The sequence below is a fragment of the Heterodontus francisci genome, chromosome 15 (assembly GCF_036365525.1).
Source record: "Heterodontus francisci isolate sHetFra1 chromosome 15, sHetFra1.hap1, whole genome shotgun sequence".
Classification (NCBI taxonomy): Eukaryota; Metazoa; Chordata; class Chondrichthyes; order Heterodontiformes; family Heterodontidae; genus Heterodontus; species Heterodontus francisci.
The window spans coordinates 6,526,483-6,551,358 of NC_090385.1; the positions used below are offsets into that span (position 1 = coordinate 6,526,483).

Genomic DNA, 24,876 nt, shown 5'->3' on the forward strand with positions numbered 1-24,876 from the left:
CTCTAAACTAAACCTATGCAGCAGCCATGTGCATCCCCTCTGCATTGGTCCGTTTTGAATATATATGCTGTCGAAGCAAGCACTAAAAATGGATGCAATACCATAATTGAGCACTCCTATTGATGAATCTGAGATTTGAACTTTATTTTCTTTAGCATATCGGATTGCGTTTTCCTTAACCACCTCAACACAAAACATAGAAATTACAACAGTCCTGATATACATGAAATCTAGAAATTGCTACACACGAACACAACAAATAGGAGTAGACCATATGGCCCATCAAGCCTGCTCCGCCATTCAATACGATTATGGCTGATCTTAGGCTTCAACTTCCTGCCCACTTACCATATCCCTTGATTCCCCGAGACCAAAAATCAGTCTATCCCAGCCTTGAATGTATTCAACAATAGACCATCCACAACCCTCTGGGGTAGATAATTCCAAAAATTCACAACCCTTTGAGTGAAGTAATTTCGCCTCACCTCAGTCCTAAATGATAGCTCCTCATCCTGAGATTGTGCCCTCATGTTTTAGATTCCCCGACTAACAGAAACAATTTCTCAGTATCTACCTTATCCAGCCCCTTCAGAATCGGGTCAGCTATGCGTCCTTGTCCAATCTACACCTTCTCCTTTGTTATCTCTTGCCCCATCCCCACCTCACTTGCTTATAACCTCTGACTTTTCTAACATTTGTCAGTTCCGAAGAAGGGTCACTGACCCGAAACGTTAACTCTGCTTCTCTTTTCACAGATGCTGCCAGACCTGCTGAGTGGTTCCAGCATTTCTTGTTTTTATTTCAGATTTCCAGCATCCACAATATTTTGCTTTTAACCCTTCAAAATCTTGTATGTTTCAATGAGATTGCCTCTCATTCTTCTAAACTCCAGAGAATATTGTCCCAATTTACTCAGCCTCTCATAGGGCAACCACCTCATTCCAGGAACCAATCTAGTGAACCTTCACTGTACTGCCTCCAATGCAAGTATATCTTTTCTTAAATGTGGAGACCAAAACTGCACACAGTACTCCAGATGTGGTCTCACCAAAACCCTGTACAATTGTAAAAAGGCTTCTTTATTCCTGCATTCCTCTCCAGTTGCAATAAAGGCCAGCATGCCATTTGCCTTCCCAATTGCTTACTGTTCCTGTATGCTACCTTTCTGCACCACATGTACAAGCACACCCACGCCCCACCCCCCCCACCCCAAGTCTTTTTTGATCAACACTTACAAGTTTCACACCTTTTAAAAAATATCCTGCTTTTCTATTCTTATGACCAAAGTGAATAACTTCACACTTCCCTACATTATACTCCTTTTCGTTCATCTTGCTGTCTACTCACTTAATCTGTCTATATCTCTTTGCAGCGTCTCTGTGCCCTCCCCACAACTTAACCTTTCCACCTACCTTTGTATCATTAGCAAACTTAGATACATTACTGTCTCTTCATCCACGTCATTAATATAAATTGTAAATAGCTAAGACCGCAGCACAAAGGACCAATGGCAGGAACAAACAATAACTAGCACTTAGACCAAGTGTCCACATTTGAAAACATCCCAATGTACAACGTGTATGGAAGAACTCCCCTAGAAGAACGAAAGTTATTGTTGAGGATAAATTGTCCCCATGTGCCATCTCCACATAGATCTAACATAGCCCTCATCTGAATGAGATAAGTCAGCTTAATTGCAAGAGGTTCATTTTCTTAGAGATTTGACATGGACAACTTAACTTCCTCCAAAATCAGTTTTGGATTGGGAGATAAATGCAGTAAGTGGAGTACTACAGCTCTGCATACTCCAGTAATTGTGACAGATCTATTATTGTCCCAAAAAACAGCTGCTGTTCTGGTAGAATGAGCTTTAATCTTCCCTGGAGGTGCTTTGAGCCAAAGCAGAAAAAGAACACAATGTAAGTTTCTCTGCTGGCTGGCAGACTAAGATGTAACTCAGTTTTCCTTTTGAATATTGTTGAGATACAAACAAACTTGGAAGATTTTAACTTTTTAGTTCGAAGAGTATTGAAGTAATAAGCACTTCTTACATGTACACATGAAACAGATATTCAATACCACTTCTGGAGCTGGGAAAATGATATACAAACAGTAATGATGGAACTGGTTAAGATTTCTTATATTTGAAAATGATTAGAAGGTGAAAGCAACACTAGGAAGTACGATGAAGGGTAAACAGAACAGGCCCAAAAGTATATTTCTAAAGAATAAAATTTTGCTGGCTTATAGGTTTCTATGTATATACTCCATTCCAGCAGGCACATTAGATTGAAGCAGGGAAATCCATTAATGATCATGGAGTCAACTTTCATATGTATGCCAAAAGATCTCACTTTGGATCTTCTCATTAACATTCAATTTTAATACTATTGCCACACTCTGCCATTGCCCGACTGACGGACTGGTAAAGTCATAACTTCATCAAGCTTAACATTACTAAAACCCAAGCCTTCCTCTTCTGCTTTTGCCAACACCTACGTGCTACTGCCTTGAACCTCATTAACCTCCCTTACAGCCTCAAGCTATGCCTGAAAGTGCGATGTTTCCACATTTGCTAGACCCCAAGCTGAGCTACCAGCCCCACATCCAATCCATCACCCCAATGGTTTTCTGCCTCTGCTGCACCTTCAACTATCGCAGTCCTTGCCTCTCCCTCTATGCTGCTGAGACCCTGCCTGATCAGCTCAATTTTTTATTTCTCAAATACTCTTCTTGCCAGCTTCCATAAATTACAAGTTATTAAGAATGCTATAGTCGAGGTCAGGGGTTGCCAACACATCAATCACGAGCTACTGGTCGCTCACTGCCAGTGATTGAAGCATGAGCAGTGCAGGTGGTGATTGCAAGTATATAAATTAAAGAATTAATTTTTAAAATTCAACACTAAATAATCCGGGTCCAACAGTTATTACCTAGGTAAGACATAAAAACTCAATAATGCATAGGAATATTTTGAGGAAAGTTAGGAACAGGCCTACCTTTGACGAAATTATTCTGTTGTCACAGAAACTCTGAGGAAGAAATGTTTCCGTCCCAGGAGTTGGATGATGCCCAACAAAAACTGTGCGACTGTCAACTCGTTTTTCCTCCCCAGCACACTTTTTAAAAAAAAAGTAAAAGTTTTGTTGATTACATGGTGATAATGCATTCACAGATCTTTCTTTTCATTTTGTCCTGTTCAACTGGTGGCAAGGAGGCTAAAATACGCAACCTAGTACTGAAGCAGCTTGAAATTAAATTAATTTCATATGCACACACATTTTTTCCAGCAACTTTTATAAACTCTAATACACAGCTTTGCCATGTTACCAACCTTATTAAATGTTGCTGTGACTAAGTGTTTAAAGACTTCCATTACAACAGGGTACCATCTAGCGACTCCTATCTTTTTGAAAACTTAAGTACTGAGAGAGTTATTCTTTTGGGCCTCCTTATCTCGAGAGACAATGGATACGCGCCTGGAGGTGGTCAGTGGTTTGTGAAGCTGTGCCTGGAGTGGCTATAAAGGCCAATTCTAGAGTGACAGGCTCTTCCACAGGTGCTGCAGAGAAATTTGTCTGTCGGGGCTGTTGCACAGTTGGCTCTCCCCTTGCGCCTCTGTCTTTTTTCCTACCAACTACTAAGTCTCTTCGACTCGCCACATTTTAGCCCTGTCTTTATGGCTGCCCGCCAGTTATACCAAGACTAAATAATATGTATATCTCATTATTGCAACTGCAACAAATGAACTTTTGCCATTGTTTAACATTTATATGCCACGTGCAAGTGAGCACAGGAATAGGAGGATTGAGCAATTGAACATGTGGCTGGAGAATTGGTGCAAGAGGGAGGGCATCAGATTTTCTGAGACATTCGGACCCTTTCTGGGGCAGATGGGACCTGTACAAGATGGATGGGTTGTACCTTAACAGGACCGGGACTAACATCTTCGCAAAGCAATTGCCTTTGGGGAGGGTTTAAACTAGATTGGCAGGGGGTTGGAAACCCGAGAGGGAGCTCAGATTGGAGGGAGGCAAAACTGGGAACAGGAATTAGAAAAGTAGTAAGTGAAATTAGAAGGCAGATGAAATGAAGGCAAACATCAAATAGGATTAGAATGAAGAATAATGTTAAGACAAAGTTAAGGGCACTATCTGAATGCACGTAGCAATCGCAACAAGGTAAGTCACCTAAAGGCACAAACAGAGGTTGTTACAACCAGGTGAGGAGGGAGTCTCAGGCTCCCCTTTTACCCCTCCTCTGGTTTATCTTCAACACAGTGATTTAACTTACAACCTCAGTGAGCACTTGCTCCTGTGCCTCTAACACAATTGCAAATAAACCAATCAGACAGGTTTCGGTGAGTTTAAGCGAGTAAGAAGTTTATTAACTTGATCACTCTAAACTGGCTAAAATTCCTAAAATACACTACGCGTCCACGCCCACATTCACACAACAGCCCCACACACACACAAATAGATTACAGAGGGAAAAACAGAGTTGGGAGGTTGGGGTGGAGTCCTTAATAAATGGAATTTAAATACTGAATCTCAGTCAAAGTGTCTTTAGTTGAAATCGTAGTCCTGAAGTCCTCGCTGGGCCACATGCATGGTTCGGGCTTTCTTTTCAGGTTCCGGAAGGCAGAAGAGGGGCTTTATCCGTGTCCCCTAGTTGCTGACTGTAAGGATCTATAGACCTGAGGCTTCGTAGCTGCAGCTGAGGCTTCTCTGGGTCTTTACAGAGAAAAGGGAGAGAGGAGAGAGACAGAGATGTTCCCTCGCTGGATCTCAGTTACTGTCTGCCTTCTGAGTCACCACTCTCAAATCTCCAGACTGGCCTGAGCAGTCATGCGATATGACCACCTGTGCGTGTTTGAAACAGAATCTTCCAGAAGGGTCTTTGAAATTCAAGGTTCTCCCCTCAAGCTGTTCAGACAGACTTGGGGGGGGGGGGGGGGGGGACGTTCGCTCTTTCAAAGTCAGTGGGTGTTTATGATGACCACATGGATAAGGCTATCCCAGATAAGTGAATCAGAGAGAACCCCATTGTTCTGGCTCGGCTGAGTTAATCACATCTGTCTCCAGCCTGATCAATTCGGTTTCTCATGTGCAAATTGTGCATGGCCATCTTGGCTGCTAGCTGCTCTGTGCTTTAAAAGTTATTTGCAACAATCTCCAGGAAAAATCTCACACTAAGTACCACACAATGAAATTAATATTTCCATTTAGCATGTGGGGTTTTCGCCAGATGGTAAATGGGTATGATTTAGTTGCCATTATGGAGACGTGGTTAAAGGATGACCAGGACTGGGAACTGAATATTCAGGGCCATTTGTCATTTAGGAAAGATCGGCAGAGGGGATTGGGTAGCACTGTTAACAAGGGTTGAGACATTACATTAGTGAGAAAGGACCTCAGATCGAAGGAACAAGCTGCAGAATCAGTTTGGGTGGAGCTAAGAAACAGCAAGGGGCAGCAAACATTGGTGGGAGTTGTTTAAAGGCCACCAAACAGTAGAGATCATGTTGGGCACCGTATAAATCAGAAAATTAGAGCTGCATGTAGCATGGACAATACAGCAATAATAGGCAACTTCAATTTACATATATAATAAAAGCAAAATACTGCAATGCTGGAAATCTGAAACAAAAATGCTAGAAATACTCAACAGGTCTGGCAGCATTGGTGGAGAGAGAAGCAGAGTAAATGTTTCAGGTCAGTGACCTTTCATCAGGATTGATGAAGGGTCACTGACCTGAAACGTTAACTCTGCTTCTCTTGCCACAGATGCTGCCAGCCCTGCTGAGTACTTCCAGCACTTTTTGTTTCAATTTACATACAGACTGGGTAAACCCAAGTAGCACTAATGCTGTGGAGGATGAATTCCTGGAGTGTGTACATGAGGAGTTTCTGGAGCAGTATGATGAGGAACCAAATAGGGATGGCTATTTTAGATTTAGTATTACGTTGAGAAAGAGCTAATTAATAACCTTGCTGTAAATGGAGCCATTAGGAAATAGTGACCACAATATGATAAAATGTTACATTAAGTTTGAAAGAGATACAGTTCACTCAAACTTAAATCTGAACAAAGGAAACTATAAAGGTATGAGGGGCAAGTTGGCAATGGTGGATTAGGAAAATACATTAAAAGATTTGACAGTAGACAGGCAATCGCAAGTATTTGAAGGAGTATTACAAGGTCCACAACAAATATACATTCCTCGAAGACACAAAAACCCAACAAGAAATGTGAATCAACTGTGGCTATCAAAAGACTGTATTAGACACACCAAGGCTCCTTCGACAGCACCTTCCAAACCCGTGACCTCTACCATCTAGAGGGACAAGGGCAGCAGATTCATGGGAACACCATCACCTGCAAGTTCCCCTCCAAGCCACACATCATTCTGACTTGGAACTATATTGCTGTTCCTTCACTGTCACTGGGTCAAAATCCTTGAACTCCCTTCCAAATAGCACTGTTGGTGTACCAACCCGACATGGGCTGCAGCAGTTCAAGAAGGCGTCGCATCACCACCTTCTCAAGGTCAATAAATGCGGTCCTAGCCAGCAATGCCCACATCCCATGAAGGAATAAAAAACAAAAAAAAAAAATTAAAGGAAGTGGCTGATAAGGTCGTCAGAAAAAGTGGCAAGCCCGAGGATTGGGAGCAATTTAGAATCCAATAGCAGAGGACCAACAAACTGATAAAAGGGAGGAGAATTTGAATGCAAGCTAGCGAGAAACATAAAAGGTCGACTGTAAAAGCTTCTTTAGTGAAAAAGCAAAGATTAGCGAGGACAAATGTGGGTCCATTACAAGTGGAGACAGAAGAATTTGAGGAGAATGGGCAAATGGCTCAATTACTTTGTGTCTCTTCACGGAGGAAGACACAGAAAATCTCCCAGAAGTACTATGGAATCAAGGGTTTGGAAAAAAAATGAGCAACTGAAAGAAATTAGTATCAATAAAGAGGTTGTACTAAAAAAAAAATTAATTGGATTGAAAGTTGATAATTCCTCCGGACCAGATAAGCTACATCCCAGAGTATTGAAGGAGGTGGCTATAGAAATAGTGGCCGCATTGGGGGTTATCTTTCAAAATTCTTTAGATTCTGGAAGGGTTCCTACTGACTGGAAAGTAGCAAATGTAACCCCACTATTTAAGAAGGGAGCAAGAGAGAAAACAGAGAACTACAGACCTGTTAGTTTGATGTCAGTAGTAGGGAAAATGTTAGAATCTATTATAAAAAATGTGATAACTAGACATTTGGAAAATAAAGATATGATTAGGCAGAGTCAACATGGATTTATGAAAGGGAAATGTTTGACAAACCTGTTGGATTTTTGAGGCTGCTACTTATAGGTAAGATAATGGAGAACAGGTGGATGTGGTGTATTTAGGTTTTCAGAAGGCTTTTGATAAGGTCCCACACAGGATGTTAGGAACCAAAATTAGAGGACATGGGATTGGAGGCAATATACTGGTATGGATTGAGAATTGGTGAACAGACAAAGCATAGAGTTGGAATAAATGAGCCATTCTCAGGATGGCAAGCTGTTACTAGTGGGGTACTGCAAGGATCAGTGCTGCAGCCACAGCTGTTCACAATCTACATAAATGATTTGGATGTGGGGACTAATGCAATTATTTCCAAATTTGCTGATGACACAAAACTAGGTGGGAATGTAAGTTGTGAGGATGATGCAAGGAGGCTTCAAGGGGATTTAGACAGACTAACTGAATGGGCAAGAACATGGCTGATGGAATATGATAATAGGTGTGAAGTTTTCCATTTTGGTAGGAAAAACAGAAATGCAGAGTATTTCTTAAATGGAGAGAAAGGTTGGGAAGTGTTGATGTCCAAAGGGACCTGGGTGTCCTTGTTCGTGAGTCACTAAAAGCTAGTACGCAGGTGTAGCAAGTAATTAGGAAGGCAAATGTTATGTTGGCCTTCATCACAAGGGGATTTGAGTACAGGAGTAAAGAAGTCTTGCTGCAATTAGATAGAGCATGAGACCGCAGCTGGAGTATTGTGTACAGTTTTGGTCTCCTTATCCAAAAGGAGGATATACCTGCCATAAAAGGAGTGCAACAGAGGTTCACCAGACTAATCCCTGGGATGGCGGGATTGTCTTATGAGGAGAGATTACAAAAGCTGGGCCTGTATTCTCTGGACTTTCGAAGAATGAGAGGTGATCTCATTAAAAGTCAAAATTCTTACAAGACGTGGCAGGATAGGATGTGTCCTCTGGCTGCTGAGTCGAGAGCCAGGGGACACAGTCTGAGAATAAGGAGCAGGCCATTTAAGAGATGAGAAGGAATTTCTTCACTCAGGGGGCATAAATCTTTGGAATTCTCGACCCCAGAGGGCTGTGGAAGCTCCATCATTCAGCATGTTCAAGACAGAAAATCAATAGATTTCTAGATACTAATGACATCAAGGGATATGGGGATAGTGGGAAAAAACGGCAGAGGTAGATCAGCCATGACCTGTTTGAATGGTGGAGCAGGTTCAACGGGCCAAATGGCCTACTTCTATATATTTGGCAATAAATGGTCAGAGTAGTGACATTTAATAGAGCTATACTAGAGAACACTCAAAAGCAAACAACTTGAATTATATGGAGACCTGACTGTGAAACAACATCCCTAGGATTAGAAGGGCATGGTGGGAGAGTTAGTAGGTTTGCTCGAAAAGGTAGTTTTCAAGAAGGTTGCTGAAGACATGGAGATAAGTAGAGACACAATAGTAAACTTTATGAAACTGGCCTTTCCAACTGCTTAAAAAAAAAGTTGAGTTTCTTTCCCAACTGATGCCCATGAGCAACACCCTGATAGAAAGCTTAGCAAAGCCACCAGTGTGCCAAAACCTTGTTTTCTTTCATTTACAACATAAACACTGTGCATGTTTATATAACTGAACCAAAAACAGTGCAGCTTCAAAGAAAATTCCAACAATCCCAGTACATGCAGGAAAAAACTCTTAAAAATTTAAAGAAAACCTTTGTTTTGCAAAACTACAAGCTTTATACTTTCCATAGAAGTACTACATATGAAAAGCAAGCACACAATGACACCTTTAACTTTCTGGCCACAGCACCAGGAGGTTATCCATTAAGGTTAGCTATATTAAAAAAAAAACAAATGGACATTTTATTTGGATGGACAGGCTGAGAACTTGAACCCTACTCTGTACGGCCACTGGGAAAACAACCTCCCGAGATGGTATTTCACGCTAGCGGAGGCAATTTTGCAGTATAGATGAAACAGTGGAAGTATTTAAGAAAGGGTCTATGATTCCAAGGAGGGAAGATATAGCAAACATCCTCAGAAGCAATACAATTCTGGGACAATAATATATTGGTTGCTGAATTCTGAACAAGCAAGAAAGGCATGGCAAAAGATATTCAAAAAATAAACAGTGGACTCACCCCCAGCCAATCTTTATTTCACTTCTGCATTTTTTTAAAAACTACATCAGCTAAGTTATTCTACAGCCTGAGGTAATGTGTAGGTCTTCACAGACAGTTAAAATCAGTATCTGAAAAACTGATAACTAGAACAGAATAATCATGGGTTTCCACTGATCTTCAAAATAACACAGATCCTAAATTAACACAGGAAAATTCTGCAGATGCAGGAAATCAAATAAAAACAATAATACTGGAAACACTGAGGTGGTCAGGCAGCATCTGTTGAGAGGAAGACAGGGTCAACGTTTCAGGTCTACCTAAAACTCTAACCCTACCTACCTCTCGGTACAGACCCTGCCTGATCTGCCGAGTTTCTCCCAACATTTTTGTTGTTTTTATTTCTGTAGTAATGTACCTTCGTGCACGTAAACACATTTACATTAACTGTGGAGGTATATAGCGTAAGGAGTTGCCACTTCCATAAAACTAGTGGATGTCCCATGGAAAGACAGGGCAGAATGTTTTCTTCCTCAGTGCATAAGTGAGGCGATGGGTATAGGTCTGGGGATATGAAGCTTCTGGAAGTAATCTACTGGTACAAATGTGCAGAGTGCAATGGGTATAGCAAATTTAATACACTGAAGATTGCATTTTGAAAGAGGAAATTTAAAAGTTATTACAGGTTACAGCATCATCTTTTACAGTCCAAGTACCCAGATCCAGAAATGTGTAAAAAAAACTTTCTGAATTTGTCAAATGCATTGGTCACAAAAGTTGGGAACAGGTGTGAGGATGACCTTGGCATCAAAAAGAGGCAACTGAAAAAGAACAAATTGAGAGAAACAAATTCACACCAGCAATATAAAAGTTGTCTAAAATACCAATCAAAAGTAAAGACTAAAATCTCAGTTATCAAAATAAAACTCTTAGTGCAGCTTCACTGATTTGTCTATAAACACGCTCATGCCAGCTGGTGAAAGTCCCAACCAGATCCTTTGCCAAGTTAGTTTTTCAAGCCACTGTATAAGATTGAAGCAGTCAGAGCATGATAAAAAACAGCATCTATGTTTCAATTGTTAAGTGCAGAGCACAATTACTACAGTAACACAACATTCAATACTGCAACCAAAAGCAAAGTATGTAATAAAACACCATTATTAAACAGCAGTTAACTGCTACTTTATGTTCAAAGCGCAATGAGTTAAAAACACTTGGGAAAAGACAAGCACCTGAAATTAAAGACCAATCGTAATTGGTTCACAGACAACTTATTAGTATCACAGCAATGCCTTTTTGTTGATTTTGTTAAAGGGGCTATGTGCCTTCATTGGTTGTGGTTGTCAAAACAGATTACAATTTGGTATGAGCAAGCTAGTATATTCCTGCTCTCCTTTCTCATGAGAAATGCAACTGCGCCTATTCGATGCCCAATTCCATCCCCTTTCCTAGCCAGTTTGAGGTTGAACCAAAAGGCAGGTAATCTCCGCATCCTTTTAGACCCAGAGTTAAGCTACCGACTCCATATTTCCTCCTTCACCAAGACTGCTACTTCCACCTCTTATATCGCTGGTTTCTGTCCCTGTCACAGCCCTTCTGCTGCTGACACCCTCATCCATGCTTTTGTTGCCTCCAGATTCAACTGTTCCAATGCTCTCCCAGCTGGCCTTCCATCTTGAACCCTTCATAAGCTTCAGCTTGTCCAAAACTCTGTTCGTATCCTAACTCACACCAAGTTCCATTTACTCATCATCCCTACATTCACTGATCTACATTGACTCCCAGTCCAGCAATGCCACAAATTTAAAATTCTCACCCTAGTGTTCAAATTCCTCCATGGCCTTGTCCTTCCCGACTTCTATAACCTCCTCCAGAGTATCACACTCCTCCAATTCTGGCCTCTATGACCAAGCTTTTGGTCACCTGTCCCAATGCCTCCTATGTACCTCAGTGGAAATTTTTGACTGATAATGCTCCTGTGAAATGCCTTGGGATGTTTTACTACTTTAAAGTCACTGTATAAATGCAAGTTGTTGTTGCCATGAATTCCTGAATTTGGTGAAAATAAGAACAAGTTTGCCTTTAAACAGCATGTTTTTCAGAACAAAAAAGGTCCCAGTGTGCTTCAAAGAGACATAATCAAAGAATGCACACCAAGCCAAGGTGGAGATATTAGGACTAAATGTAAAGAAAAAATAGACTTTGTGGCAGGGCCCAAAGATGATGGCATGAATACTTAACTGGAGGAAATTCCAAGACTGGACATCAAACAAGAAATGAAGGGACAGAGAGGTCGTGGATAGTTGAAGCTGAGTATTGACACTGTACATGTGGAAGCTGATTACATATCTGCAGATGATGTGGCTCAGGGGCAGGTAGAAGCCAAGGTTACCTAAGAGACTCCAGGAGTAGCAGTGCAGGGATAGAAAGAGAAGCCATTTCTAGAAATACTCTGACTATGATCAGGTAGGCTATGACAAAGCAGGGGCAAAAACCTAATGGTTTTTTTCATGAACTGGGCACAAAGCACCAGACCTCCTGCGACACAAAGATTCGATCAATCTTGAAATAAACACCCTGCTCTTCAATAAGCATGACAACCATTTTGGGAGAAATCACTTCAAGTTTGAGACACAGTACTCTTTTGAGTGAATACAGGATTCTAGAGTAGAGAGCAAGGAAGCTATGAAGAACATGTATAAAACCTTGGTTCAGTCTCAACCGGAGTACTGCGTCCAATTCTGGGCACCACACTTTAGAAAGGACGTGAAGGCAATAGGGAGGATGCACAAACGATTCATAAGAATGATTCCAGGGATGAGGAACTTCAGTTACCTGGATAGACAAGAGATTTGGTAGAGGTGTTCAAAATGATGAGGGGTCTGGACAAAGTAGATAGGGAGAAACTGTTCCCATTGGCAGAAGGGTCATGAACCAGAGGACACCGATTTAAGCTGACTGGCAAAAAAAAAGCAACAGCAACATGAGGAAATACTTTTTTTTTAAAACGGAGCACGTGGTTAAGATCTGAAATGGTCTGCCTGAGAGTGTGGTGGAGGCAGATTCAACTGAGGCCTTCAAAAGGGAATTGGATAATTATCTGAAGCAAAATAAATTGTTGGGCTATGGGGAAAAAAGGCAGGGGAGTGGAACTAGCTGAGTTGCTCTTCCAGAGTGCTGGCACGAACACCGCAGACCGAATGGCCTCCTTCTATGCTGTAACAATTCTATTAGCGTAAATTACCATTTTCTACCAACCATTACATGTGGGAACAAATATCTAATTTGTTGACTTTGCAGGTGGGCTTAAGGTTATATTATGGACAGGTCAATGAGGTTATTACTCAGAACTACACAATCCTGACAACCACCACTGTGCCATAAAGATAAATGTCAACATAAAGCTCCAAAAATCAGTGTAGCTCCTTCAAAAGTTCACTGAAATGCAATAAATCAGAATGAACAGTGCTTTGGCCCAACTCCATACAGTAACACTAGCATTATGTACAGCCTCAAGAAAACGAACATCATGGGACAGGACGTCAGAAATGCTCCATCCATCAATATTGGCGACCACGCTCTGGAAGTGGTTCAAGAGTTCACCTACCTAGGCTCAACTATCACCAGTAACCTGTCCCTAGATGCAGAAATCAACAAGCGCATGGGAAAGGCTTCCACTGCTATGTCCAGACTGGCCAAGAAAGTGTGGGAAAATGGCGCACTGACACGGAACACAAAAGTCCGAGTGTATCAAGCCTGTGTCCTCAGTACCTTGATCTATGGCAGCGAGGCCTGGACAACGTATGTCAGCCAAGAGCGACGTCTCCATCTTCGCTGCCTCTGGAGAATACTTGGCATCAGGTGGCAGGACTGCATCTCCAACACAGAAGTCCTCGAGGCGGCCAACATCCCCAGCTTATACACACTACTGAGTCAACGGCGCTTGACATGGCTTGGCCATGTGAGCCGCATGGAAGATGGCAGGATCCCCAAACACACATTGTACAACGAGCTCGCCACTGGTATCAGACCCACCGGCCGTCCACGTCTCCGCTTTAAAGACGTCTACAAACGCGACATGAAGTCCTGTGACATTGATCACAAGTCGTGGGAGTCAGTTGCCAGCGTTCGCCAGAGCTGGCGGGCAGCCATAAAGGCGGGGCTAAAGTGTGGCGAGTCGAAGAGACTTAGCAGTTGACAGGAAAAAAAACAGAAGCGCAAGGGGAGAGCCAACTGTGTAACAGCCCCGACAAACAAATTTTTCTGCAGCACCTGTGGAAGAGCCTGTCACTCTAGAATTGGCCTTTATAGCCACTCCCGGCGCTGCTCCACACACCACTGACCACCTCCAGGGGCTTACCCATTGTATCTCAAGATAAGGAGGCCAAAGAAGAAGAAGATGTAAAGCAGTGGCTCTTAAACATTTTTGGTTGAAGGACCGCTTTACAAATGGATTAGTAATCATGTACATCCCATCTAAACTATATTACATAACACAAATGTGCTGCATGTAGGGTGTTCTAATAATGCTTTTAAGAAAACAGGTATTTACTTACAGATATCAGAAAGATGGGTGTGCTTAAATGTTGAATAAAACTCCCCTCTCGAACAAAGTTGAACTTCCTTGGGAAGTGAGAATCTACCTGGTGATCTTATGCTGCTCTCAGAGAGGTGGGGCAGCCAACCCACCCTGTGCTGCACACATGGTGACCATACTCCACTCTCACCTCACACCAAGCTTGCCTCCTACTGCCACCATCGCACTCCTCTCCCAGCTCCGGCCACCATCCATTCGCTTACTCGTACACGCCCTAGAAAGGTTCTACAGATCCCAGTTTGAGAACCACCGATGCAATGGACTATGAATGACTCAAACCCAAACCTGGAAGTGATTGGTTAATTACACCCAAGTGAATGGCGGCATGTTCAAGCCAAGTGTAGCAAGAGGTTTTGATAGACTCCACAATAAAAGCAAGTATAATCAGCCACTTAAAATCACATCAAGAATCCTTAGAGACAAAAATAAATAGCATGAATATAAACTGTTCAGTTTTTAAAAAAAAACTGATTCAATGTACAAGCTAAGTGAAAATGCGGAACAAAAGCAGAACCAAGGATTGCTGACTCTTCTGATCAAGTATTCTTGATTAAAGATATCGATTTTCACTCATGTAACAAATTTGTGTTATTCACTGCAAATCTGTGTAAATATAACAGATCCTTCTTTTTTAACATGCCAGCATTTTAAAACACAACAGCGTTTATGACTGCCTTATAAAAAAATGTATCAAAATGAGGATGCATGAGCGACTGTACAGCATGGAGAATTTTTGATGGCACTTCAGTTAGAACACCCAACTTGAGAACTAAAAGTCACTTCCTAAGTGATGGAGATCAGGTCAGTATAATAAAGCAGCTCATGTTAAACCAGGCTATGTTCTATGCAACAGACATCAGTTAAAACCCTTTCAATAAAAACAGATTGAAAGTGAGAGAGGATACAAAGCATAAGTAAATCTACTGCACATTAAGTAGATTAAAAAGTTGATAAAAAGGAGAAAATAACCTTTCTTGCAATGACAAATATTGTTTATAAATTGTATTATACTTATAGGTTCCTCCACTAATTTATTCTTCAAGGACTTATTAATGGTAGTTTGTATTTTATTCACTACTTTGTTTTAAGCAAGATGCATGTGTTTTTTCAGATGTGCAACTAAATATGCATTACAGTAATTGGTTTCTGAAACAAGCTCAAGAAATATCTGGCAATTACGCCAGTTTAAACAACTCCTGTTCAGCACTTTTCATCTGTCCACATGACAAAGAACAGACAACTTACAGAACAGTCAACAATTTGGGAGCAAAGTCTATTGCTGTGATTTGGCTGAAGTTCATATAACTAAAGTAATTTATATAACAGATTATCCAGTATTGCTCTAGATTTGTAACAAAAGCATATTATAAACAAAAGCTCCATCAGCCAAAATGGAGTAACAATTTGAAACACAACTAAATATGGTAAAAGATGTATTTTTGTTGATGGGCATCATGAGGTTCAAAAAAAATCTATTTATACAGGTTTAGCTAAAGCCCTATAATCCTGGATTAGCAGAGAGCAGCAGGTCAAATCATTTTAACTGGACAATTTGGGTTTAGCTTATTTTCACAAAGTCTCTAACTGTTCACCTCTCCAATGAGCAAAAGAAGCCCAGCATTAAAAAAGACACACCCCATACATAAAATTAAAAAAGGGCTAAAACATAACGGTGGGATGATCAGAATGTTGTGCATCTCTGCATACCTAATCCTTACTTGTCATTAAAGTTTAGGAATCGGGCTTAATGTTACAATATTCAGCCCTCATTTCAACTTGGTCAATTCTCGCCAACTGATACTACAGTGATGGAATTGATTAAATTTTATCAGCACTGGTGAAGAGGAAATAGGAGGATTTTTAATATTTGTTCTTTGGATGTAATTAATGCTGGCAAGGCAACACTTATTGCACATTCCTAGATGCCCTAAGGTGGTAGTGGGCCTGTTCATGAATTGTTGCACTCCATTATGTACAACCACAGGCATCAAAAAATGTCAATTTTTAATTTGAGATGTTATTTTACAGTATCTACTAAAAGGATAGGTTAATTGACAAATAAAATGCAGTTAACATTCTTCTGGAACTGGGAGATCACTTGAACAGCATTCTAATCTGTACATGAATAATCTCCGAAAAGTATTTTGGAAATTTTAGTTGTGCACAATTGACAAGCTTCCTCAATGAAAGTACAATACAGAATCCATGCTGTATTACAAATTACATGTCATTTGCAAGTGTGAAACTCAAAGGTTTTAACTACACTGACACGGCTGAAGTTATGACTGGGTTAGGAGCTAAGGGTGAACAGGCGTGAAGAAGTCCATGTTTATTTGGGAGTTCGAGGATTTTTTGGGAGGACAGTGAGGTGTACGAATAGGAACTAAGCCCAAATTTCCTGGTGCTCTCCATGCCAGTCCACCCACCCCTCTCCCAAAGTCTTTGCAGGGAGTTGGTACATATTTTGATTAAAAGCTCAAACTCGCTAAAATTTTCCAAGTACAGTGGAACCTTGATTGCATGCAATTTTCATTATTGTTCACGAGGGCCACTTCATTTCAAGGTTCCACTGTACAGTATTTAGATTACTCTTACCTGGCATGGGTAACTCAAATCCTGTACAGTCCAGAAACTCTCACTGCAAGCAGTCACTCCTTCAAATCTGACTAAATAGGATTTCTTTGAAAAGCCAGACTGTGACAGCCACAGCTCATCTGATCCTATCTAGATGCACAACGGAATCCCAACATACCCCTAAGACCGAAGGTTTTGGGGAGATAATCAAGAGCATGGATAAATGAGAACAGAATATTAATTTTCAGAGTTCCGAAGAAGGGTCACTGACCCGAAACGTTAACTCTGCTTCTCTTTCCACAGATGCTGCCAGACCTGCTGAGTGAATCCAGCATTTCTTGTTTTTGTTTCAGATTTCCAGCATCCGCAGTATTTTGCTTTTATATTAATTTTCACTGTAGTTCTTCCTAGCAAGTTCAAAGAAATCTTCTGAATTGCTTTGCAATACACACTGGAAAGCTATTGCAATAACAGTTCTAATTCAACAGCTGACAAGATAAATTAAAAGTCGCGCTTTCTCCACTATAAATATTTAAACATTAAATCCAGATGCTAAACATTACAATTTGCACTTCCAAGTTCTTCATTTTTCACATGCAATTTGTTGTCTTTGCATCACTTACCATTCTAATCCAAAATCTATTCTCAACTCTGCTAATATTCTGCTGCAGAAGGTGTTCACTTTTCTCCAGTAGAGCTGATTATGAAATGCTAGTTCAAGTCTGCAATCTTTTATAAAAGCATTTTAACAAACACTGATCTATATTTGAACAAGTTTAGCTGAACAAAGTTCAAGGTCTCACATTGACGTATTGGCTCTATTATGTAGTGTACAAGGGGTCTTTGGCAATGGTCGTCACCACTGCAGTCAACAAGAACACCCATATTCAATTTGCAAGCTGTGCCAGTTCCATTTAATCCCTCCCCCTGGCCTCTGACCCGCTCTTCATCTTTTCATTGAAAACAGTCGGCAAGACATTGGTCATCTCAATTTCTCTGCCCCCCCTTACTCACTCTAACCTGTCCCCCTCTGAACTTGAGGCACTCCGTTCTCTCAGGTCTAACCCCGACATTGTCATTGGGGTCACTGACCTGAAACGTTAACTCTGCTTCTCTCTCCACAGATGCTGCCAGACCTGGTGAGTATTTCCAGCATTTCTTGTTTTTATTTCCATTTAATCCTTCCTGCCTGAGCCCCAAAGACAGCAACAAAAATGACCACTCATGGTCAAATGAAACTGGAATATTGACCCTAATGGAACACAAACTGGACAGTACAGAACAGAATTTAATACAAGTTGAGTGTTATTTGAGCCAGTCACCACTATTTTTGTCTTTTCAACAACTGAAATTACATACAGGGGACAGAAGGATCAGAATTCTCAAGAAACCAGTGTGTTATGCCCTCCCTACATTAATGTTGATCATCATCAGCTATGGGATAGGACCTATAGAAGTACAGCATTAGGGTAGTCAGAGAACTCTTGTGGTGGAAAAGTTGCATTTAAAAGACGACTTCAATTCAAAGAACGATAACCATTACACTTATGGAAAGTGTTTTATTCTCCAGATACAGACCATGCTTCTGACAATTTTTTGGAGGAAGGGGTTTTCTAACTATATTTGACAATAAGTAGTCAAAATTGGGTTGCAGAACTGCAGTTATACTTTCAGGTTGAAACAGATGAAAGTTCATAACAGCACTTGAATTATTCCATACTGCTACATTACAAGACATGCACTAAAAGCAACCGCTTGACATAATCTTATGTCGAGACTACTAAATTATTAGACTGGTCTCTGTACTTTCCCGGAGGCTATCATCACACCAAACTCCAGTAACAGTAAGCATATAATGTCAATCATCTGCCATTTGTTTATAAAGCCCAACCTCAAGACTTTGGCCCAATATTAGATTGGAAATGTATTGAACGCTCACAAATCTAAAAGTAAGCAGGTATTACTTATGGCGGATAGACTATGAGCCACACAAACAATGGTCCCTTAAAACCTTCAAACCAACTACTTCCTCCTTGCTGTTTTAAGGCATGGGCATAAGAACCTTTGAAATAGATTGAGAAAAAGTGGTTAGGATGACATGCCAACAAAAAATGAATTTAGTAATTAAAAGGCTCTAATGCCATCTCAAATCTGCTCCCATTGAAGGGAACAGTTTTACCTCTATGTTAAAACAAGAAAAAAAATCAAAGACCTCTTTAAATAGAGCTATTATAGAAATGTGAACCATACACATGGTTGCCTCTGGACCTACTCAGATTGGGAGCTCAGATTCTTTTACCCAACCAGAAAATGGTGCTAGTGATTTTTTTGCTGAGGTTCTCTCTAGGTGAGGAATGCTTCCAAAATCAGCCACCCATTTCACTGTTATGATGTACCATTATTTAAGATGAAGGGCAACAGTGTCGAATAGCTACCTTTTCTGCAATGATTTAAGAGGAAGCAAGCTTGGTCGCTTCTCAGAACTTCTGCAAAACTGAATTGGTGAAGGCTGTAGAACCGGTTGCAATTTTGTTAAACTCTGTACGCATTCCTCAAAACATAAAAGAAAGTGACAGGTCTTGCTGTCACAAGAAAAAGCCTACAAAATTAAAGATAATAATTGCAGGATCATTACATTTATCAGTGGAGTGGATTTCTCTGCATGTATATTTAATACACTGTATACCCTAAATGCTCGTAGGGAGCATTCTGAAAATATACTTAAATATTTCAATCAGCTTAAACCCACATCAAACTAGTTTGCTTAATTTGAATTCTCTAAAACTTTTTCACAATGCAAATGGTATATTAATGATCAAGCTGAGAAGAACTCGAATTATTGTGCAGGTACATTTTTGTATCAATCCAGAATCCATGAGGTATCAACAGATGGAAAATTAATTAAATTAGAGGAAATTTGCTCATCAGTATCCCAGAACAAAATTCATCAAGTCCTTTTGTGTTTGCAGCAACCAGCGGAGTCAAATTCATGGAATGCATTCAAAAAAAAAGACAGGAGTTAATGCACACATTCTAATAGGTCAATTCTTGGTAGATACTTCATGCTATTAGAATCATAGGATATAATGCAGAAGGCCATTCGGTCCTTTGTGCTCTGCTGGCTCTTTGAAAATGCTATCTAATTAGTCCCACTCCTCTGCACTTTCCCCACAACCCAGCAAATCTTTCCACTTCAACTATTTATCCAAATCCCTTTTGAAAGTTATTAAATCTGCTCCCGCCGCCCTTTCAGTCAGCACATTCTGGATCTCGTTACATTAAAAAAATTCGCATCTCGCCTCTGATCCTTTTGCCAATTATTTTAAGTGTTTCCTCTGGTTACCTTGTTGTCACTGGAAACAGATTCTCCTTATTTACTATATCAAAAATCATTATTTTGAATGCCTCCAGCAAATCTCTCCTTAATCTTCTCTGCTCTAATCCCAGCTTCTCTAGTCTTTCCATGTAACTCAAGTCCCTCATCTCTGATACCATTCCAGTAAATCTGCAGCACCTCTAAGACCTGAAGTGTGGTGCCCTGAATTGGACGCAATACTCCAGCTGGGGCCTAACCAGCTGATGTATAAAGATTATGTTGGAAAAGTTAAACGTACAGTGATATTGCTGGTATGTTTGGTATGCCTTAGTATAACCTCCTTGCTTTTGTACTCCATGCCTGTCAATGATACCAGGATCCTGCATAATAGAGTCATACAGCTCTGAAACAGGCCCTTCGGCCCACCGACTCTGTGCCGACCATCAACCACCCATTTATACTAATCCTACATTAATCCCATATTCCCTACCACATCCCCACCTTCCCTCAATTCTCCTACCACCTACCTACACTAGGGGCAATTTACAATGGCCAATTTACCTATCAACAGTCTTTGACTGTGGGAGGAAACCGGAGCAGTCGGCAGAAACCCACGCGGTCACAGGGAGAACTTGCAAACTCTGCACAGGCAGTATCCAGAATTGAACCCGATCGCTGGAGCTGTGAGGCTGCGGTGCTAACCACTTCGCCACTGTGCCACCTTCAAAATTTGTTCTAGCACAAATTACATTAGAACATGATGCTACGCTGCACTAAAATCAAAACAGAAAGTGAGTCAGCATCTGTGGAGAGAGAAGCAGAGTTAACATTTCAGGTCTGCTTCTCTCTCCACAGATGCTGCCTGCCCTGCTGAGTATTTTCAGCACTTTGCTTTTATTTCAGATTTCCAGCATCTTCAGTATTTTACCTTTATTATATGCTAAGCTGTACAAATACTTAAGAAAAATTACACTGAAGCAAAGCAGAAGACAACGGAGGTCGACAGACCAGCAATGTGGTTGACTCTTAACTGCCCTCTCAAATGGCCTAGCAAGCCACTCGGTTGTCAGGGGAATTAGGGATGGGCAATAAATGCAGGCCTTGGCCAGTGACGCCCACATCCCATGAAATAAAAAAAAAATTGCATAGCCATTATTAAACAATTTGTTACAATTCTGATTCAAATTGCAAGTATTTACTATAAAAAAAGGTTAAGTACAACTTGCACTGGCGGTGGCATCGTGGTATTGTCACAGGACTAGTAACCCAGAGACCCAGGGTATTGCTCTGGGGACGGGTTCGAATCCCACCACAGCAGGTGGAATTTGAGTTCAATTAATAAATCTGGAATTTAAAGCTACTCTAATGATGGCCATGAAACCAATGTCGATGGTTGTAAAAAAAAAACCCATCTGGTTCACTAATGTCCTTTAGGGAAGGAAATCTGCTTTCCTTACCTGGTCTGGCCTACATGTGACACCAGTCCCACAACAATGTGGCTGACTCTTACATACCCTCTGAAATGGCCTAGCAAGCCACTCAGTTGTATCTAGATGCAGGGAGGATGTTCCCGACGGCTGGGGAGTCCAGATCCAGGGTCACAATCTCAGGATGCGGGGTATGCCATTTAGAATAGAGATGAGGAGATATTTCTTCACTCAGAGGGTGGTGAACCTGTGGAATTCTCTACCGCAGAAGGCAGTGGAGGCCAAGTTATTAAATATTCAAGAAGGAGATAGATGCATTTCTTAATGCCAAAGGGATCAAGGGATATGGGGAGAAAGCGGGAACAGGGTACTGAATTAGACGATCAGCCATGATCATTTTGAATGGCAGAGCAGGCCTGAAGGGCCCACTCCTGCTCCTATTTTCTATGTTTCGATCCGCTACGAAGTCAATGAAAAAAATGAAACCGGACGGACCACCTGGCATCGACAATGGCAAATCCAGCCCTGTTGACCCTGCAAAGTCCTCCTTACTGACATCTGGGGGCTTGTACCAAAGTTAGGAGAGCTGTCTCACAGACTAGTCAAGCAACAGCCTGACATAAGTCATGCACACGGAATACCTCATCATGTCCCAGACACTGCCATCACCATCCCCGGGTATGTCCTGTCCCACCGGCAGGACAGACCCAGCAGAGATGGCGGCCAAACTGCGTAAGCAGCATGCGATAAACAGAGCTAAGCGATCCCATAACCAAGGGATCAGATCTGAGCTCTGCAGTCCTGCCACATCTAGCCGTGAATGATGATGGACAATTAAACAACTAACAGGGGGAGGTGGCTCCACAAATATCCCCATCCTCAATGATAGGGAAACCCAGCACATCAGTGCGAAAGATAGGGCTGAAGCATTTGCAACAATCTTCAGCCAGAAGTGCCGGGTTGATGATCCATCTCTGCCTCCTCCTGAAGTCCCCAGCATTACAGCTGCCAGACTTCAGCCAATTCGATTTACTCCACGTGATATCAAGGAACGACTGAAGGCCGAGCATACAAGGCTACGGGCCAAGTGCTGGAAAATGGGATTAGAATAGACAGGTGCTTGATGGCCAGCATGGACATGATGGCCGAAGGGCCTGTTCCTGTGCTATATAACTCTATGGCACTGGATACTGCAAAGACGATGGGCCCTGACAATATTCCAGCAATAACACTGAAGACCTGTGCTCCAGAACTTGCCACACCCCTAGCCAAACTGTTCCAGTACAGCTACAAAACCGACATCTACCTGGCAATGTGGAAAATTGCCCAGATATGTCCTGTACACAAAAAGCAGGACAAGTCCAACCCGGCCAATTACCGCCCCATCAGTCTACTCTCAATCAGTAAAGTGATGGAAGGTGTCATCAACAGTGCCATCAAGCAGCACTTGCTTGGCAATAACCTGCTCAGGGACGCACAGTTTGAGTTCCGCCAGGGCCACTCAGCTCCTGACCTCATTACAGCCTTGGTTCAAACATGGACAAAAGAGCTGAACTCAACAGGTGAGGTGAGAGGTGACTGCCCTTGACATCAAGGCAGCGTCTGACCGAGTATGGCATCAAGGAGCCCCTGCAAAACTGGAGTCAATGGGAATCAGGGGGAAAACTCTCCACTGGTTCAAGTCATACATAGAGCAAAGAAAGATGGTTGTGGTTGTTGGAGGTCAATCATCTGAGCTCCAGGACAACACTGCAGGAGTTCTCAGGGTAGTGTCCTAGGCCCAAACATCTTCAGCTGCTTCATCAATGACCTTCATTCAATCATAAGGTCAGAAGTGGGGATGCTCGCTGATTGCACAATGTTCAGCACCATTCGCGACTCCTCAAATACTGAAGCAGTCAGTGTAGAAATGCAGCAAGACCTGGACAATATCCTAGTTTAGGCTGATAAGTGCAAGTAACATTTGCGCCACCCAAGTGCCAGGCATGACCATCTCCAACAAGAGAGAATCTAACCATCTCCCCTTGACATTCAATGGCATTACCATCGCTGAATCCCCCACTATCAACATCCTAGGGGCTACCATTGACCAGAAACTGAACTGGACTAGCCATATAAATACCGTGGCTACAAGAGCAGGTCAGAGGCTAGAAATCCTGTGGCAAGTAACTCACCTCCTGATTCCCCAAAGCCTATCCACCATCTGCAAGGCACAAGTCAGGAGTGTGATGGAATACTCTCCACCTGCCTGGATGGGTGCAGCTCCAACATTCAAGAAACTCGACACCATCCAGGACAAAGCAGCCCGCTTGACTGCCACCCCATCCACCACCTTCAATATTCACTCCCTCCACCACTGACACACAGTGGCAGCAGTGTGTACCATCTACAAGATGCACTGCAGCAACGCACCAAGGCTCCTTAGACAGCACCTTCCAAACCCGTGACCTCGATCAACTGGAAAGGACAAGGGCAGTAAATGCATGGGAACACAACCACCTGCAAGCTCCCCTCCAAGTCACACACCCTCCTGACTTGGAACGAGATCGACGTTCCTTCACTGTCGCTGGGTCAAAATCCTTGAACTCCCTTCCTAACCGCACTTTGGTGTACCTACCTCACATGGACTGCAGCGGTTCAAGAAGGCAGCTCATCACCACCTGCTCAAGGGCAATTAGGGATGGGCAATAAATGCTGGCCTAACCAGCAATGCCCACATCCCATGAATGAATAAAAAAAAGTTTGAATGTGTGATACCTCAGACTGTTTCCTTTATCGGCAGCTATAGTTCTAGTTTATAGATGGTTCTATTTAGAACATGGTGATGTGTTCAGAAAGAATGAGACAGCATTCAAACAAAGTCCTGTCCATCTATTCAGGCAAAAATATGCCAGAACATCACTGCAGAAGTTTCTCAGAGTAGTGTCCTGGGCCCAACCATGAAACACTACAATTAAGGGAAAGATCATCTTGACTGTGACTTCAAAGGCAGTAACTAAGCACACACATCTGAGGAATTCCTAGTAAAGGAAGGTAACCCAGTCGTGTCAGCCGTGGCTCAGTTGGTAGCACTCGTCTCCGAGTCAAAATGTTGTGGGTTCAAGACCCACTCCAGGACTTAGGTATCCTGGCCAATATTCATCCCTCAATTCATTTCACTAAATCAGATTATGTGATCACGATCACAATGCTGTTTGTGGGAGGTTGCTGTGTACAAAATGGTTGCTGTAGTTCCAACATTACAACAGCCATTACATTTCAAGTGTACTTAATTGGCTGTAAAGTGCTTTGGATTCTTCTGAGATTGTGAAAGACTTGCATTTATATAGTGGCTTTCTTTTAGCTGTCATACCATTATCCCCCCTCATCCTCATCTGCCTGGGAATCAGCTTCCAAATGTATGCCGGTAACACAGAGCTCTACCACAGTACCAACATTTTAAACAGCATCCTCCAACATTGAGTAGCCAAAGCCATTGCTTTCAGCCCCCACTCCCACAAGATTCTATTCTCTAGCCCTACCATACTTGATCATGTTGAACTAGGC

The 24,876-nt window shown here is 41.9% G+C and overlaps 1 protein-coding gene across 5 annotated transcripts in view; it reads right to left on the reverse strand.

The window, feature by feature from the left end:
- LOC137377477 (phospholipid-transporting ATPase IG-like) overlaps window positions 1–24,876 on the reverse strand; it is a 195,097-nt gene that overhangs the window by 145,874 nt on the left and 24,347 nt on the right. For 4 of the 5 annotated variants that reach the window (XM_068047102.1, XM_068047105.1, XM_068047101.1 and 1 more), the window contains exon 2: window positions 3,000–3,119. In XM_068047102.1, coding sequence (XP_067903203.1) covers window positions 3,000–3,119 — 120 coding nt within the window. Of the gene's footprint in view, window positions 1–2,999; window positions 3,120–17,210; window positions 17,303–24,876 lie in introns of those variants that run through there. The other variant, XM_068047103.1, reaches the window with a different exon arrangement.